Source organism: Nyctibius grandis, chromosome 9 (assembly GCF_013368605.1).
Source record: "Nyctibius grandis isolate bNycGra1 chromosome 9, bNycGra1.pri, whole genome shotgun sequence".
Taxonomy (NCBI): domain Eukaryota; kingdom Metazoa; phylum Chordata; class Aves; order Nyctibiiformes; family Nyctibiidae; genus Nyctibius; species Nyctibius grandis.
The window spans coordinates 19,236,805-19,250,532 of NC_090666.1; the positions used below are offsets into that span (position 1 = coordinate 19,236,805).

Here is a 13,728-nt window from a genome sequence, read left to right on the forward strand (position 1 = left end):
CAGATGCATTTTCTCTCCAGCTATTGACCCAGCACACAAGGGAAATGGGTAAATGAATATTTATCTAGCTCAAATGACATCAAAAATTAATTAGTGTATGTTTGCATTGATCTTTTTTATTCCAAGAGTTGTGAAACTAGGCTTTCAAAAACACCTGCAAACAGCCTGATTACCAAGCTAAACCATAGTTTCTGAGTGACTGCTTTGGGTGCTACAGAATGTCCAGAACACCCCCTCTTTCAAAAAGCATACCAGAATAGTTTGCCTATTATACGGTGAAAACAAATAGTATATAAACAGTAAAATTGATCATAATCATCAACAGAATTAATATCTCTAATGTGATCTAATATGCACCTGTCTTAAATAACAAAGAATGATAAATAGAAAAGATGCAAAATAAATGAATGTGTAATGACGAGGAAATCTTGCTATTTCTGAATATATTTTTGGGTATAACAGTGCTTTTATTACCCTTTACAGTCAGAAAAATTGTCTTCATGCAAAATTATTATTCATCCTGCCAAACAACTTGCGCTGGATGGTAGACAAATGCTGGAAAAACTAGAAGGGGGAGACTGACAACGTATATCTTACTTGTATTGCAATGAAATAGACATAATGGCAGGGAGAGGAAATTCAGGAGAGATTATTTAAATAAATTATATCTTAGGCAGCAAAAGACCCTTTCACAAAATGACATATGTCATTTGAGCATCGCTCTCTGTCATCATAGATGATGAGCAAAACTCTCACCTGCAGTTCATATTGGCTTCAGCGCAGTTATTGAATACAGTCCTTAGCACTGATGGAAAATCTGGCCATTGATTTGCAGCTGCATCGATATAATTCTGGAGATGCTAGCTTCAGGCTGGCACCTGGGTTTGAAGATGTGGCCTATATTACATGTATTCTATCTGCAGAGACAGCAGATCAGCTCATACACTACCTTTGTGGCAGAAAATGGTGTTACAGGATATGGGTATCTCTTCAAATGAATTAGACAAATGCCAATTTTTGTAATATAATTGTCCATGGTCTCATGCTATGATTATGAAAGAAAAGTGGGAATATTGGAAGAGAAATATGTGACCTCGATATATGCAGGTTATTGTTGACAGAAATGTGAACAACAGCACTGATAAGTACAATGTCAGGAATAATTATTCTACACAATTCTGGACTCTACACAGTTACAGAGAAATATTATTACTGTGAGAATAATACTGAAAAATTATATGTGGAAAAATACAGTTGTAGGGAGAAAATATACATGCCAGGTGGAGAAAGCTTCGCCTACAGAACTGAGTGTTAGAATATGCTAATAATAACATTGTTAATGACTAAGTGAGCGCAGTGTAGAAACCGCAGTTACCTTATTTAGATGAAGTGACTGTGTAAAGTATGTTAACAGCATGCAGAAAGAGAAAAGAAGGTATAGGACACTAAAAATGAAAAAGCATACTCTGCTTGCTGGGGCTTTCTGATTAACATAGAAACACAATGTACTACTAGTAAAATATTTAGGGGGAAAAAAAAAATCTTGCCTTCATCAAGCCACTATGGAGCCATTGGCACTAAAGGCTCATACTATTTTGGTGTTTTTTTTCTTCTGAGTGAAACAGGAATTTATTTGCTCTGCTGTGTTCTGGGACACCATATCTGAATTTATCAAGGTTGCTGCTCTCTGATTAAAGTCTACAAGGTCTTCGGGAATATAATCATTCTTAGGAATAATGGAAGCATCATTCTCCGGAAACACTTAAGCTGGACTGAACATCTGGAACTGTAGTTAGAGTTGGTGGAAGTAAATTTTTTTTCCCCTAAACTGTTTGAATTTATATTTGATTTTGGCTACTAAATTTTACTGCAAGTTATAACTTCTGGCCAATTTCAGTGTCTTCTCTTGTACCCTTTCATCCTGGATTATGAAACTGTCTCTCAGCCTCTCTTATTCATATCAGACTGTTAATTTCTGGTCCATTTATACTTCCATCTACCTGTTCTCTCTCTCCCTCTGTCTTTGAGGCTGAAAAACACAAATAACTAACTATAACCAGCAGATAAGAGTCAGGCAGGGAAGACAGAAAGCTGAAATTGATGGGAAACATTGGCAGAAAGATTTCTAGGTAGAAGGGAATCAAATTTATCGAAAATTATAACAGCCCAAGGAAAGGAAGCAAGACAAAACCCATGTTTATCTATTAAACCAAAAAATCTGCTAACATTATTTGTACTGCCAGGACACTGGTGCCCAAAAGGAACCACTTTATATGCTTCAAAACTACATTTTATTGGTCTTAAAGTGAACCTGTAGTGGAAAGAAATTTATATATGATTACTGACCGAAAATACATCCAAACTGATATTGTCCATAGCAGATAAAAGGTCTCACTGCCTCTTGGTCACTGTCAAGAAAAATGTCTAACATGAACCAAGCTCCTTCAGAGCAGCTGCTGTCCTTTTCGCCCCTACAGCTGCTCAGCAATGCCTCACTGTCAGTTGCTGCAGGGCAGAGGAAAGGAAAAGAGGAGTGCTGGCTACCTACAGCTTGCTAAGCTAGCAGCATATGGAAATGCTATCAGAGCAGTAATTCAGCTGCTATGGCCTGATCCAAGGAAAAAGGCTGAGGAACAGAAATAACCTTCTTCATCTTGTGACCTCTCTGAAGTTAACCCCACCAGTAGAGAGGTACTGTGTCTACAGAGCTGCTTGGGAACAGTGATTCCATTTTGTGAAAGATTTTGATATGGCACATTTTTATTTATTATTGCTTAGAAATGAAACAGTTCAAAATTCTCTGTGAAAGGAAATTGTGCCTGCACAGAATGTGCTGGAGCTGCACACCCTGAAGATCCTAGTTCAGGCTAGCTCACCTCATGGTTTTCCCTGAGGACACAAGCCCTGGAACCCTGCTGCAGCTGAACTAGGAGGAACTTCAGCAAAACCAGAAACCTTGCAACCTCAGGAAGCTCTCCACCACCTTTCATGGGCATTAGGGTGAAAGCCAGGAATCACCATAAACCTGCTCCAAATACAAGGTGCACTTTTTCATCATTATTGATAAAAACACATGCAGAATGTTCAGATGTAGAAGAAATCCTAACTACACAGTTTACTCAAGGGAGAAGCTAAGGAAAGGAATGAACTTCACCTGACAGATGGCAGTCCTATCACTTAATGTTTGAATACACTGTGGAGAAGGCAGCAGGAACTTGGGTACAAAGAGAATTGGTTTTAGAAATATACGGATCTAGTTAAATGAGCAACTTACAGACAATAATTTACTTTTTTCGTGGTCTAGCAATGAATGCACACAGATCAGAATTTGCTGCTTTTTCCAGCTCACTGCATATTTGTTAGGTGTGTGCTTCTGAAAAGAACAAACTTAAGATATGTGATCTAGTCACGATAGTTCTTACATGAACTATTATTCTAAAATATCATCCCTGCATTTCTGTCATGAAGGAAGACAGATTACAGACAATGCACGTATTTATCTTCAATTACATTTCCCATGGTACAGAATTACTCACAAATACATAGAGTGGGGTACTGCTTTTGTATACCATTAAAATTCCTCTACATATAGTACGAGGAAAAGAATAAATTAATAAAAGTATGTTTCATGTCTTGCCTAATTATAATCAACGTTCTTTCTGGAATGACAGCTGCCAGAACGATGGACATAGCACTGTAATCAAGCTGGAAAATCTTCAAGAGGCACAGCACATGCTGGAGTCATTTCTGTCACTCCTAATTGGCCGGAGGGGGTCAGCAAGGAGGCACCCATTACTGGCCAAGAACCCAGGGAAACAAGATGAGCATCTAAATAATGTAAACCCCCAAAGCAAGAGCCCACACCAAAACTGTGGCTTAATATGAGGGAATGAAACCCTGTGGTGAGACAGAGAGATATTGAAAGAGTCTCTCAGAGGAAGAAGTGGGAGCCTCATTGCTTGAATAATTTAAATCCTAAATGAATAATACAAACACAAATATACTGAAGGGAACGATCCACTGTCAGGGCATCGAGTAGATGGGTATATTGATGCTTTTTGTGATTCTGTGTTCATGACCTGTACATACTACTTCCAAAATGACCCTAAGTCATTAGGCATTCTAACATAGCACGGAATAACAGCAATGTATACTGTAGAATAACAAACTTAACTTTTTATGAATCCTTCCAGAAAAAGTTAAGTTGCCTGCTGTCTTACTGTTTCGCCATGTGATGTTACCTTTATCAGCCTAGGAAATTTAGCTTACAGAAGTTCTGTTATTACGAATTTTGCATTTATATTTCATATTCTTATCATCAAATTACAGTCCCTCAGAGACAATTACATGTAAAATATACATTGAACAAAATCCAAACTAAGTATACCGTAACTTTTTTTTTGTGCTACTGAGGAATTAATCTAGCTCTAAAATTAACTAGAAATTTGTAATCACTTTTTAGAGCATGATTTGATGTGGACATTTCTTTTGCCTTTTTGTGATACTAAAATATTCATATCCTTTCTCCCATTGAGATATCTGAAGTTCTGAACGCTAATAAGACCCTATGGAGACACAATGAAGAAAAAAACCTTAAGGTCAAACACAATAACCAAATCTGTGCAATCTCATTGACATCAGTGGTCTTGCCAGAAATAGGAGCCTCTTTTTTTGAGAGCAAAACTGAAACACAAAATAACCATAATCAGACCTAACTCAAGGTGAATTTTGTAACAACGCTAATGAAGTATTCCCAGTTTGCTATGTAGGCAACTGTGTGGCTGTAGGATTAGGAAAGACTTACTGGTCCTGGGGCATCAGTGCAGTTGCAAGCAAAGACAAGATACTGCTAGAAGGAGCCAGCTCTGGCAGCAGCAACTGCCGCCACATGCACCCTACGCCTTTCTCGGTAGCATCAGCAGAGATTGGCTGTTTGGCTGCTCACGATGTTCAAACAGCTGATTTCTGTCTTCTCCAACAGAGGTAATTTGGCAGTCTGTTGTCCCAGGCAACTGTGTACTTTGCCTGTGCCTAAAGCCCAGCCAGTCATAATCTAATTGATGATCATTATTATTGTGAAGGATTAAAACTAAATCTAAAGCTATAACTTGAAATTGTGGAAAGGCATTGAACAGAAAAAGACAAGGAAGCAAAAGCAATAAAAACCAAGAGATGATGATTAAGAGACACAAATCTGTCAAAGAATCACAAAGGCCATCTTAGCATAACATGGGATTTGAAATAAAGTTTCAATATTTCACTTGACAGGTCTGAATGCACTCCCAGCCTTATTTGAAATTGGAAGCATATATAGCATAGATGTATGAATAATTGACAGGGCACACAGGATACACAAGGCAAAAACAACACACATATCCTATGCTAGCTGGAATGGGGGAAAAAAAAGAAAAAAAAAAAAGAAAGAAAGAAGAAAAAACCCAAGAACTATCAAGACTTGACACTGTATTGCTCCAGTACAAAAAGTGTTTATTCAAATGGGAATGAAGTAGTAAACTTTTGTCTACAGGAGGGAAACAATAGGAGCATGACAATAATGAAAAGGAAAACATAGAACCTTGAAAAGTAACAACATACAGTTAAAGATTAATTAAGCTGGAATAGGAAAGACATTTCTCTTAGGGAGAGTCTCCTGGAGCATCAAAGGGTAAAAGGCATACTCAAGTATGATAAGAATGCTGGACTAAAACTGACTGTCTCCTTTTTTTTTTTTTACACCAAAAATATGATGGGAAAGATGATTAGAGCCATTTCCCCAGAGTTATCTTTTCCTAACGATAACAGGTTTAGTTGCTAAATGCCAAGATGTTGAAACAGATCAATAACACATCTCCAGGCACATATTCCTCTAAATTCTCTTAAGGAACTTGAGAAAGAAGTAGTTAAAATGTTGCCGAAAACATTGAAATCACTATTTCAAAATCTGCTGCTATCCTTGAGGGCAGGAAATGCTATCTATAATTTTGCTGCAGAGCAGCAGGGTTCACTGGGGAGCTACCACTGGGCTGCGGCAAGGGTGGTGCCATGAGGGGCAATGCCACAGTCGGCAGAGGACAGGGGATCGTGCTGGGTAGGTTTTCGCTCCAGAGACACCGTCCCTCGGTATTTTGGTCCCTTGCAGAGCTGGCAACTGTACAACTTTGTAGATAAAACATGTATCTCCATGGCATTCTCCATTTCTTTCATCACACTAGAGAGGCACATTTGTGATGCATTCAAACTTTGCCACTTGCATTCATATTTTCCCAATCAAATGCAAATTCTTTCACTTTACTTTCTCTGTGCTAGTGGGAAATTCTGCAGTTTTAATATATTTTTCTCTCGCACTTCTCTCACTATTGGCTTGCTACAGAAAATTACAAAGCAGTATGCACAATGAGTATTAAGCACTCCGTGAGCAACATATCATCTACAAGACTACAGGAGTTTAAATCACCGAGATGAAAGATTTTCTCATGCCACCTATTGCTCATGTAGTTATTACATCCCATCATTCTTGTGAATTTATCCCCAGTCAAAAAACACATCTCAGATCTTGTCTTTCCATAGCAGTTATCTTGTCTTGACTGGGCTTATCTTGATCAGGTTCTAAGCTAACCAAGGTGGAAAAAAAAAACTGGACTCTGCTTAATGTATATTCACATAATCAACATCAAACTTCTAGCTACCATCAGGAGATCGAACAGAAAAGGACTTCCAGAGTCATGGAGTTCTGGCCTCTGCTATTTCAGTTTCCAAGCAAGCATAGCGTGCCTCTCAAACTTAACATGAAAAGATGGGGCTTCAGTGAGATTTGAATTCTCAAAATATTTTTTCTTGTTTTTTCTTTTTTTCTTTTTTTTTTTTTTTTTTATTTGCAGCCAGGCACCTAAAGCACTGGACTCAAGGCTCTACTGGGCCTGTAGTCCATCTAGGTTGCTACTAACTGTCGAACACTAGAAACAAACACTGGTTATTCACTACAAGTCACAAATTTATTGTGATTATTTTCTGTTGCTGTTATAGAAACATCAAAGTGCCATTTTTTAATGTAAAAATGAGAATGAAGTTACTGCTGACCATTATGACCTAACTAGATGTTAGGTATTACATAAAGTGTTAAAAATGCTTCTCTCACTTTATGTACACAAGTTCTACTGCTTTCTTTGGGAACTTGAATACATTTTCAGGGCAATATATGGGTGTTTGTGTCAAGACAAAGAGCAGAAAGAGAAAAATTCAACCTGCAGTCTCATCCACTGTCCAAACGACATGAAAAGGGAGTAAAAATATTGTAAGAGTTTTATTCTCTAGCGTTGATCAGAGCCACAAAAATGTTGTACCTCTCCAAATATTATGATTACAAAGAATATATGGCTGTTAATCCTTTGATTCATACCTCTGAGTATACAGATTACAACATTTGCTTCTGTAAATAAGCAAGACTCACTTCCTAAGATTGATTATCTACCTGATTACATACCACTTAATGTAGCTGAGGCTTTGTAATTAGTATACAGTCAATTACTATGCAGCCTTCTAAATACAATTTATGTGTATATAAATGATATTTTCAGACATCATTTACAGTTGTGTAAATCAAGAATGATTCCACTGAGATTAAATGAAATTAGTCCAGAAATGTACCCACATACTTGACAGACTGTGTCCCTCCTCTGATAAATATAGAGGATGACCACCGGTAACAGTGAAACAAAAGGCCACACTTGAGAAAAGCCCACGGGAATAAGGAAACACCTGTTTGTGTTGCGGAAGAACAGGTGGGAGGCGGTGGTTTGCCGGCTCAATATCCTGTGCTTGTGGTTACAAAGAACGGTGAGCAGGTGCCTCTCTTTTTCCCTGTGAGTTTGTTAAGAAGCCGCCGCTGCTTTACACGACCCTGGAGATGCCCTTCCAGCAACGCATGGCTTGCCCCGAGCTCCCTCCCTCGTATCACCTCGCCGAGGTCCCCCGGTGCTCGTCATGCCCGTGCTCAACGCGCACCGGTCTGCCTGCTGGGTAGTGCAGGAAGCCTTAATTACAGCCTGAAAATAATACGCGCTTCCCCTGGGAGCTTCCCGAGTTATTCCTGCGGGGTGGGAGAAGCTGAGAGGAGCGAGGCGCGGGGGGCGGCAGCCGCTCCCCGGGCCCGACCGCGCGCAGCGGTGCCTCTGTGCACGCCGGCGGGGCGGCTTCAGCACCACGGCCAGCTCCGAGCGGGCGGTGCGCCCCCGCCCGGCCCCGCGGCCCCGGCCCCGGGCGGCGGGGCGGAGCGCGGCCCCGGGAGGCAGCTCCCGCGGCGGGGCGGCCTCGGTGGCCCGCTCGGTCCCCGCCCCTGGCCGGGCGAGGGCTGCCTGTCGGAGCTCACCCCCCCCGCACCCGCGGGGCCGCGCGCGCACTCCGCGCCGCCTTCTCGGCCCCCGAGCGGAGGCTCGCGCCTGCTTGGCACCGGGGGCAGCAGCACCCGGCGGCGGGGGAAACCCCCTTCCTCGGCAGGAGGGTGCGTGGGGCGAGGGGAAGTCCTCGTCTGGGTCACGCTGCGGGAGGAGGGGGCGATCCTTTCCATCGGGGCGGGGAAGGATGCCGAGGGCTCCGGTGGTCCCTTGCCTCCGCGCCTCCCTATCGCTCAAAATCAACCCCCACCAGTGCCTCCCCCCCCTCCGCCCCAAGACGGGGCGTGTACAAAGCTACCTCCCTCCCCCGGCCCTGGCAGCGCCTGGGGCTCCCCAGCGGGCCACGCTCAGGGGCCGCGAAAGGGCCGGAGGTGCCGAGAGGGCGGAGAAGCTGGGGCGGTCGGAGGTGGCGGCCCCCCCCGCCGCCAGCGCCCTCGGGGCCCGCTGCCTCCCTGCAGCCGCAGCGGTGGGGGATGTGGCACGTCGCGGTGCTGCCGGGATGTAGCTCATTCCTGATGCCGCTGTTTGTCGCTGAGTTCTGAAGAGATTTATTGGCTGGCTCTTGCTAAGCCACGCTTGAGTAATCCGAGCTGCTGCGCGCCGTGGTGAAGCCCGGAGGGGGGAACGTCACTCCTCTGGCAGCGGAGCAACATTAGTCTTCCAGCCTCTAACCATCACTACAGCGTCGGAAACTGCCGGGTCACAGCTGTTTGCTTTGGAAAACTGGCGGTTTGGTGCTAGAGATCGATTACCCTTGTAATCTTCTCCCCTCCACCTCCTCCTGCTTACCCCACCCCTACCCGCCCCAGACAATAGCGTCCGAGCTCCTCCAGGAAAAAAAAATAGAAAAGAAAGCAAGGAAAGAAAGAAAGAAAGAAAGAAAAAGAAAGAAACTGGGGGATGGATCTGACTCCAATAGAAAAAGCGTGTATCTAGAAGTGGTGCTAATGGGAAGAGATTTCCGAGCTCCAGAGGACGATGATTTGTCACAAAGGGTAGCTGGCTCGGTGCTTTGGGCTGGAGCCGTGTAGCAGATCCTTGGAGAAGTCATTGTGCACAGAAAACCGAAGATCTGTACAAACATGCCTGTTCGCAGAGGTCATGTGGCACCACAAAATACATTTTTGGGTACAATCATACGAAAATTTGAAGGGCAAAGTAAGTTGTCTCTTTCTATCTATTTTGCTACAGTAGTTTGATTCTGCTTGTGACTAAATGGACAGCAGCTCCAGACTATTTTAAGTTTGTAGCTTGGAAAGAAAACCCCAGAGGTAAGAAGGGGATCCCCGGCAGGAGTAACATTGTTTTTGAACTAGAATACAGATTACCTACTTGAATTATTGGTTTGGGTTTTTTCCCCGTTTCAAGGAACAGGTTTTTATCTCTGACTGTATCCATATTGTATAGCTATAGAAGTTATATCTCTTATCTTCTGAACTGGAGAGATGGATCTAAAAGCAGAGTGTACAATCTTGCTGCCTGTGAAATGTCTAAAAAAATCAGATAGATTTATTATTGTTTTTATCGTTATTATTATGATTGCCTTTTCAAAATAAAGTAGAACAGTCAGACTTTGATTTAGAGGAAACAGATAATATGCAAAGGAGTTATTAAAGGAAAAATACTCTCTTACCTTGTTGTCATGATTGTATTTTAATATAGCTGTCAAATATTTCTGCTTTGTTTATGCAAGCCTAAAATATCTATCAAACCCATGCAAATGCATTCTCGGGGATAGTCTGTGAGATCTTTTCCAATGCAGCAGTTTACTACCTGTTAAGGAGGCTGAAGCCAAAGTGATTTTCCTGGCCGGAACTCTGGTTTACTGTTAACAGTAAGAACACTTGATGCTTAAAATTAATTTCATTTAGAAACAGTAGTTTTGATATATGTACATTTATTTAAATATTTAGCATATTTTTAGGATCAATCTGGTGCAAACCCTTACAGCTAACTCCAGTTTATATACTTTATTATACTTAAACCCATGCTACCAATTTAATATTTATATTATTTGAGAAAAAAGAAAGACAGTGTTTGTAATCCTAATTTATCTAAATGCTAAGTCAGTGTTGCTACACGAGTAAAGTTTTTATGCAGTAAAGTGTATATATTTTGAAGAGAATAAAGCACTACCTTCTAAATAGGCAAGTGATAGTGAAAATTCAGCATGACTGAAAGACAGTGGAAAAAGCAAGAATAAAATCTGTGTTTTTCTCTCCAAATATTTCACTGTGTTCAAAGACAGACTATTTTTAAAATTTCCAAGACTTGTACTGCTAACTTGGTGCCATGTGAAGTCTTCTATAAAGCAAGGGACCTACTACTGTGATTAAATAATCAGCATTTCATGTTATTAACAGTAAATGTATCAAAGCTGCACATTTATAATTACAGTGGGAATTGTGTGTTATAGTAGTAAACAGAAACAAATGAAATAGCAGTTGAAAACTTTTGAACCTTTCTGTCAGGTGAGTGTTTGGGAAAGGATGATGGACTGGGGCACAGAACTTCAGCAGACTGGGCAGATGTTTCCAACATCACAATCTTTGGGTTTCCTGTACATTCATACTCTTTTTTTTTTTTTTTTTTTTTTTACTAAAGAATGTTTTCTTTTATAAATGTAACTTCTAAAGCAATCATAGAGGAAAAAAATTAACATTTTTTTTCTAGATAGTTGTGTTAAATTACTGATTATAAACTTGCTGTCATTCACCTCAATGAAAAACCCTACAGAGTAGACTGAGCTGGTTGGACCTTATCCCAGGAAGCCCTTCACTTAGGTAGAGCCCCCTTCCTGAGGCCGCACTTCCCCCCAAAAGAAGCTATTAACTTTTCAAGGACTTTCCTGGAGTTATGGCTGACAGGATGGCACTCATCACCTGGGTTTCAGTGAAGCTAAAAAAGGCAAAATTTTGAAGTCCAAAGGAGTTTTGCAAAAGACTTGCATAATCTGGTTTTATTTCCTTAAAAGACAACTATCTTCACCTTTCATGTATTCTGAATTTACTGAAGTTTCTTTAAAACCTATAGATCAAATTAGCTACATTAAATGACTGAAAATCTCTGTATTTCAGGCATCCCAGTGAAAAGAAGTGTTGTTTAGCATCCATCCATGCGATCGACACTTTATGAAATGTTGAGAGAGTACTAAAAAATGCATCACTTTCTTTTGTTGCAGATAAAAAATTCATCATTGCTAATGCTAGAGTGCAGAATTGTGCTATCATCTACTGCAATGATGGGTTCTGTGAGATGACCGGGTTCTCCAGGCCAGATGTCATGCAGAAACCTTGCACCTGTGATTTTCTTCATGGGCCAGAGACCAAAAGACATCATATTGCACAAATTGCTCAAGCACTGCTGGGGTCAGAGGAGAGGAAAGTAGAAGTCACCTATTATCACAAAGATGGTAAAGTCTGGTTTTATTTTCAATACTTTTTGTTCGGTTGGTTATCAGTTGATTACTAAGTGTGCATGATCTGCTGACCAGACCCTTTCTTGGAGTAGTGTTGTAATTTCTCTGAAGTCCAGTGAAGTACACTTTCGTATACCAGTAAGGAAATCTGCCCTGAAGGTAGTGGGTGTATAGAGTGCATCACTGTACGCTGACTCTAACAGCTGAATGAAGCTAGCACTGTGTTTGCAACTCTTGAACAGAAGTTCTGCTCTCAGTTGGTTTAAAGCAGATGTAAATCTCCTAAAGTAAACAGCCCTACAACAATGAACAGATAATACAAGCATAGAGGGGACAGCTTGTGAATGTTAATTTTTATGAACTGTTTCTTCTCATAGGACATAGGAATGGTATATCAGTTTCAGGGGGCTTAACTCTGCCTGCGTTACACAATTGGAACTGTACCTTGATGTAAATGCAGTATTTTACTGGAAAAAGTACAAGGTTAAAAGCAGCAAAAACTGGCCTATCACGAAGAAAGCATTAGCTTGTAAAGAAAGGGACAAGTCTTTTTCAGAGATGAGATATTGTGAAGTTGGAGTACCTGCAATTGAACCACAGAAGTTGTCCTAGAATTATGTTGTCAGAGTAAAATTTTGGGAAGGCTAAACTATGAAGAGTTTCCCTGTTATTCAGTGAAGACTCAATAGATGAAGAATGGCTAAATCTGCTATGCTGATGCTTTTTTTCCTGTTAAGAGCACAAAATTAATAAATGACTGCATATGTAGATTAAAAATGCATACGCATGAAAACTAATTATGATACATAATAGTTATATGTAGGGCTTTGGGGTTTTTTTCCTAATTACCCAAGGTTATTTACAGAAACATCTGTCTTTCAAACAAATCCATATAATGGATAAGTGTGGTGTACCTTATTCTGTCTCTTGCTGTGTATACTCTTGGGAGAAGGGAAAGGAAATTCATATTCAAATGCTGAGCTTAAGTTAGTTCTGGAGAAGTGCCAGTGTGTTGTTTGCATCAATTTTAGAATTGCATGCAATGGATGCTCTCACATTTTAAAGTCACAGAGTTAAACCCTGTTCTCAATAATTCTGTTGTTATCTCAGAGAGACTTAAGCAATATTATTTTTAGCTTAGGCTAGTATAATTCAGATAGGACTTGGGCCAACCATTCTACCCACGCTACCAATATTTAAGCATATTCTTCTTAGCACATTCTCCGTAGAGTCCTTTATTCTTAGATCTGGTTCAGTGGTCTAGAGCAGATTTTGGTCAAGATTTGTTGTTGTAGCTGTACCTTGAACATAGATTTCTCAGGAGACCTGACACTGTGTGTCTTTTACACATCTAGCCTGTGTTTGTGTTAACTTGGTGTGTGTTAAAAATAATATTGCAAAAGGAGAATGTCATTGCTAACTTTCGCAGCCATCAGCCTGGAGCAGTGTTTTGAGATGTGGTCGTTTAAAAGTGCTTCAGTCTCTCAAGATATTAGGATGGAGGGAAAGGCGCTTAACTAAAGTACTGCTTATCTGTCAATTACCATAAATAAATATTTTTCTAAAATGCTGAATTCTGGCATCATCCAATACACCATAATCTCTTCGAGGCAAACGAAAATAAAACTGTCTGTAAAAATTGCCATATCTTTTGTAAATAGTTTTGGATTTTGAAGCACATTATAGATGAGAGTTATGGATTATTCAGTGTAAACAATCTTATGCATAAGGGTTTTCAGTAACTCCACTTCTGTGAGTAGTTTCTTTAAATTACTAGACCATATGTTTGAAGGTTAAGGAATTTCAAAAGGTACAGACAACACTTCTAGACAAATTTGGGTTGAATTCCTCAAAATTTTACTGGTCAAAATGTGAACAGGACTTACCATGTGCACTATATGCACTGCTAAATTTAGACAA

At 40.5% G+C, this 13,728-nt stretch overlaps 1 protein-coding gene across 1 annotated transcript in view; it reads left to right on the top strand.

Annotated features, from left to right (window-relative positions):
• The first annotated feature begins 9,472 nt into the window (after positions 1-9,472).
• The window catches only part of KCNH7 (potassium voltage-gated channel subfamily H member 7), a 250,377-nt gene continuing 246,121 nt past the window's right edge, over positions 9,473-13,728 (top strand). The window contains exons 1-2 of the mRNA XM_068407568.1: positions 9,473-9,548; positions 11,572-11,802. Of these exons, the coding sequence (XP_068263669.1) occupies positions 9,473-9,548; positions 11,572-11,802 (307 nt within the window). The remainder of the gene's footprint in view (positions 9,549-11,571; positions 11,803-13,728) is intronic.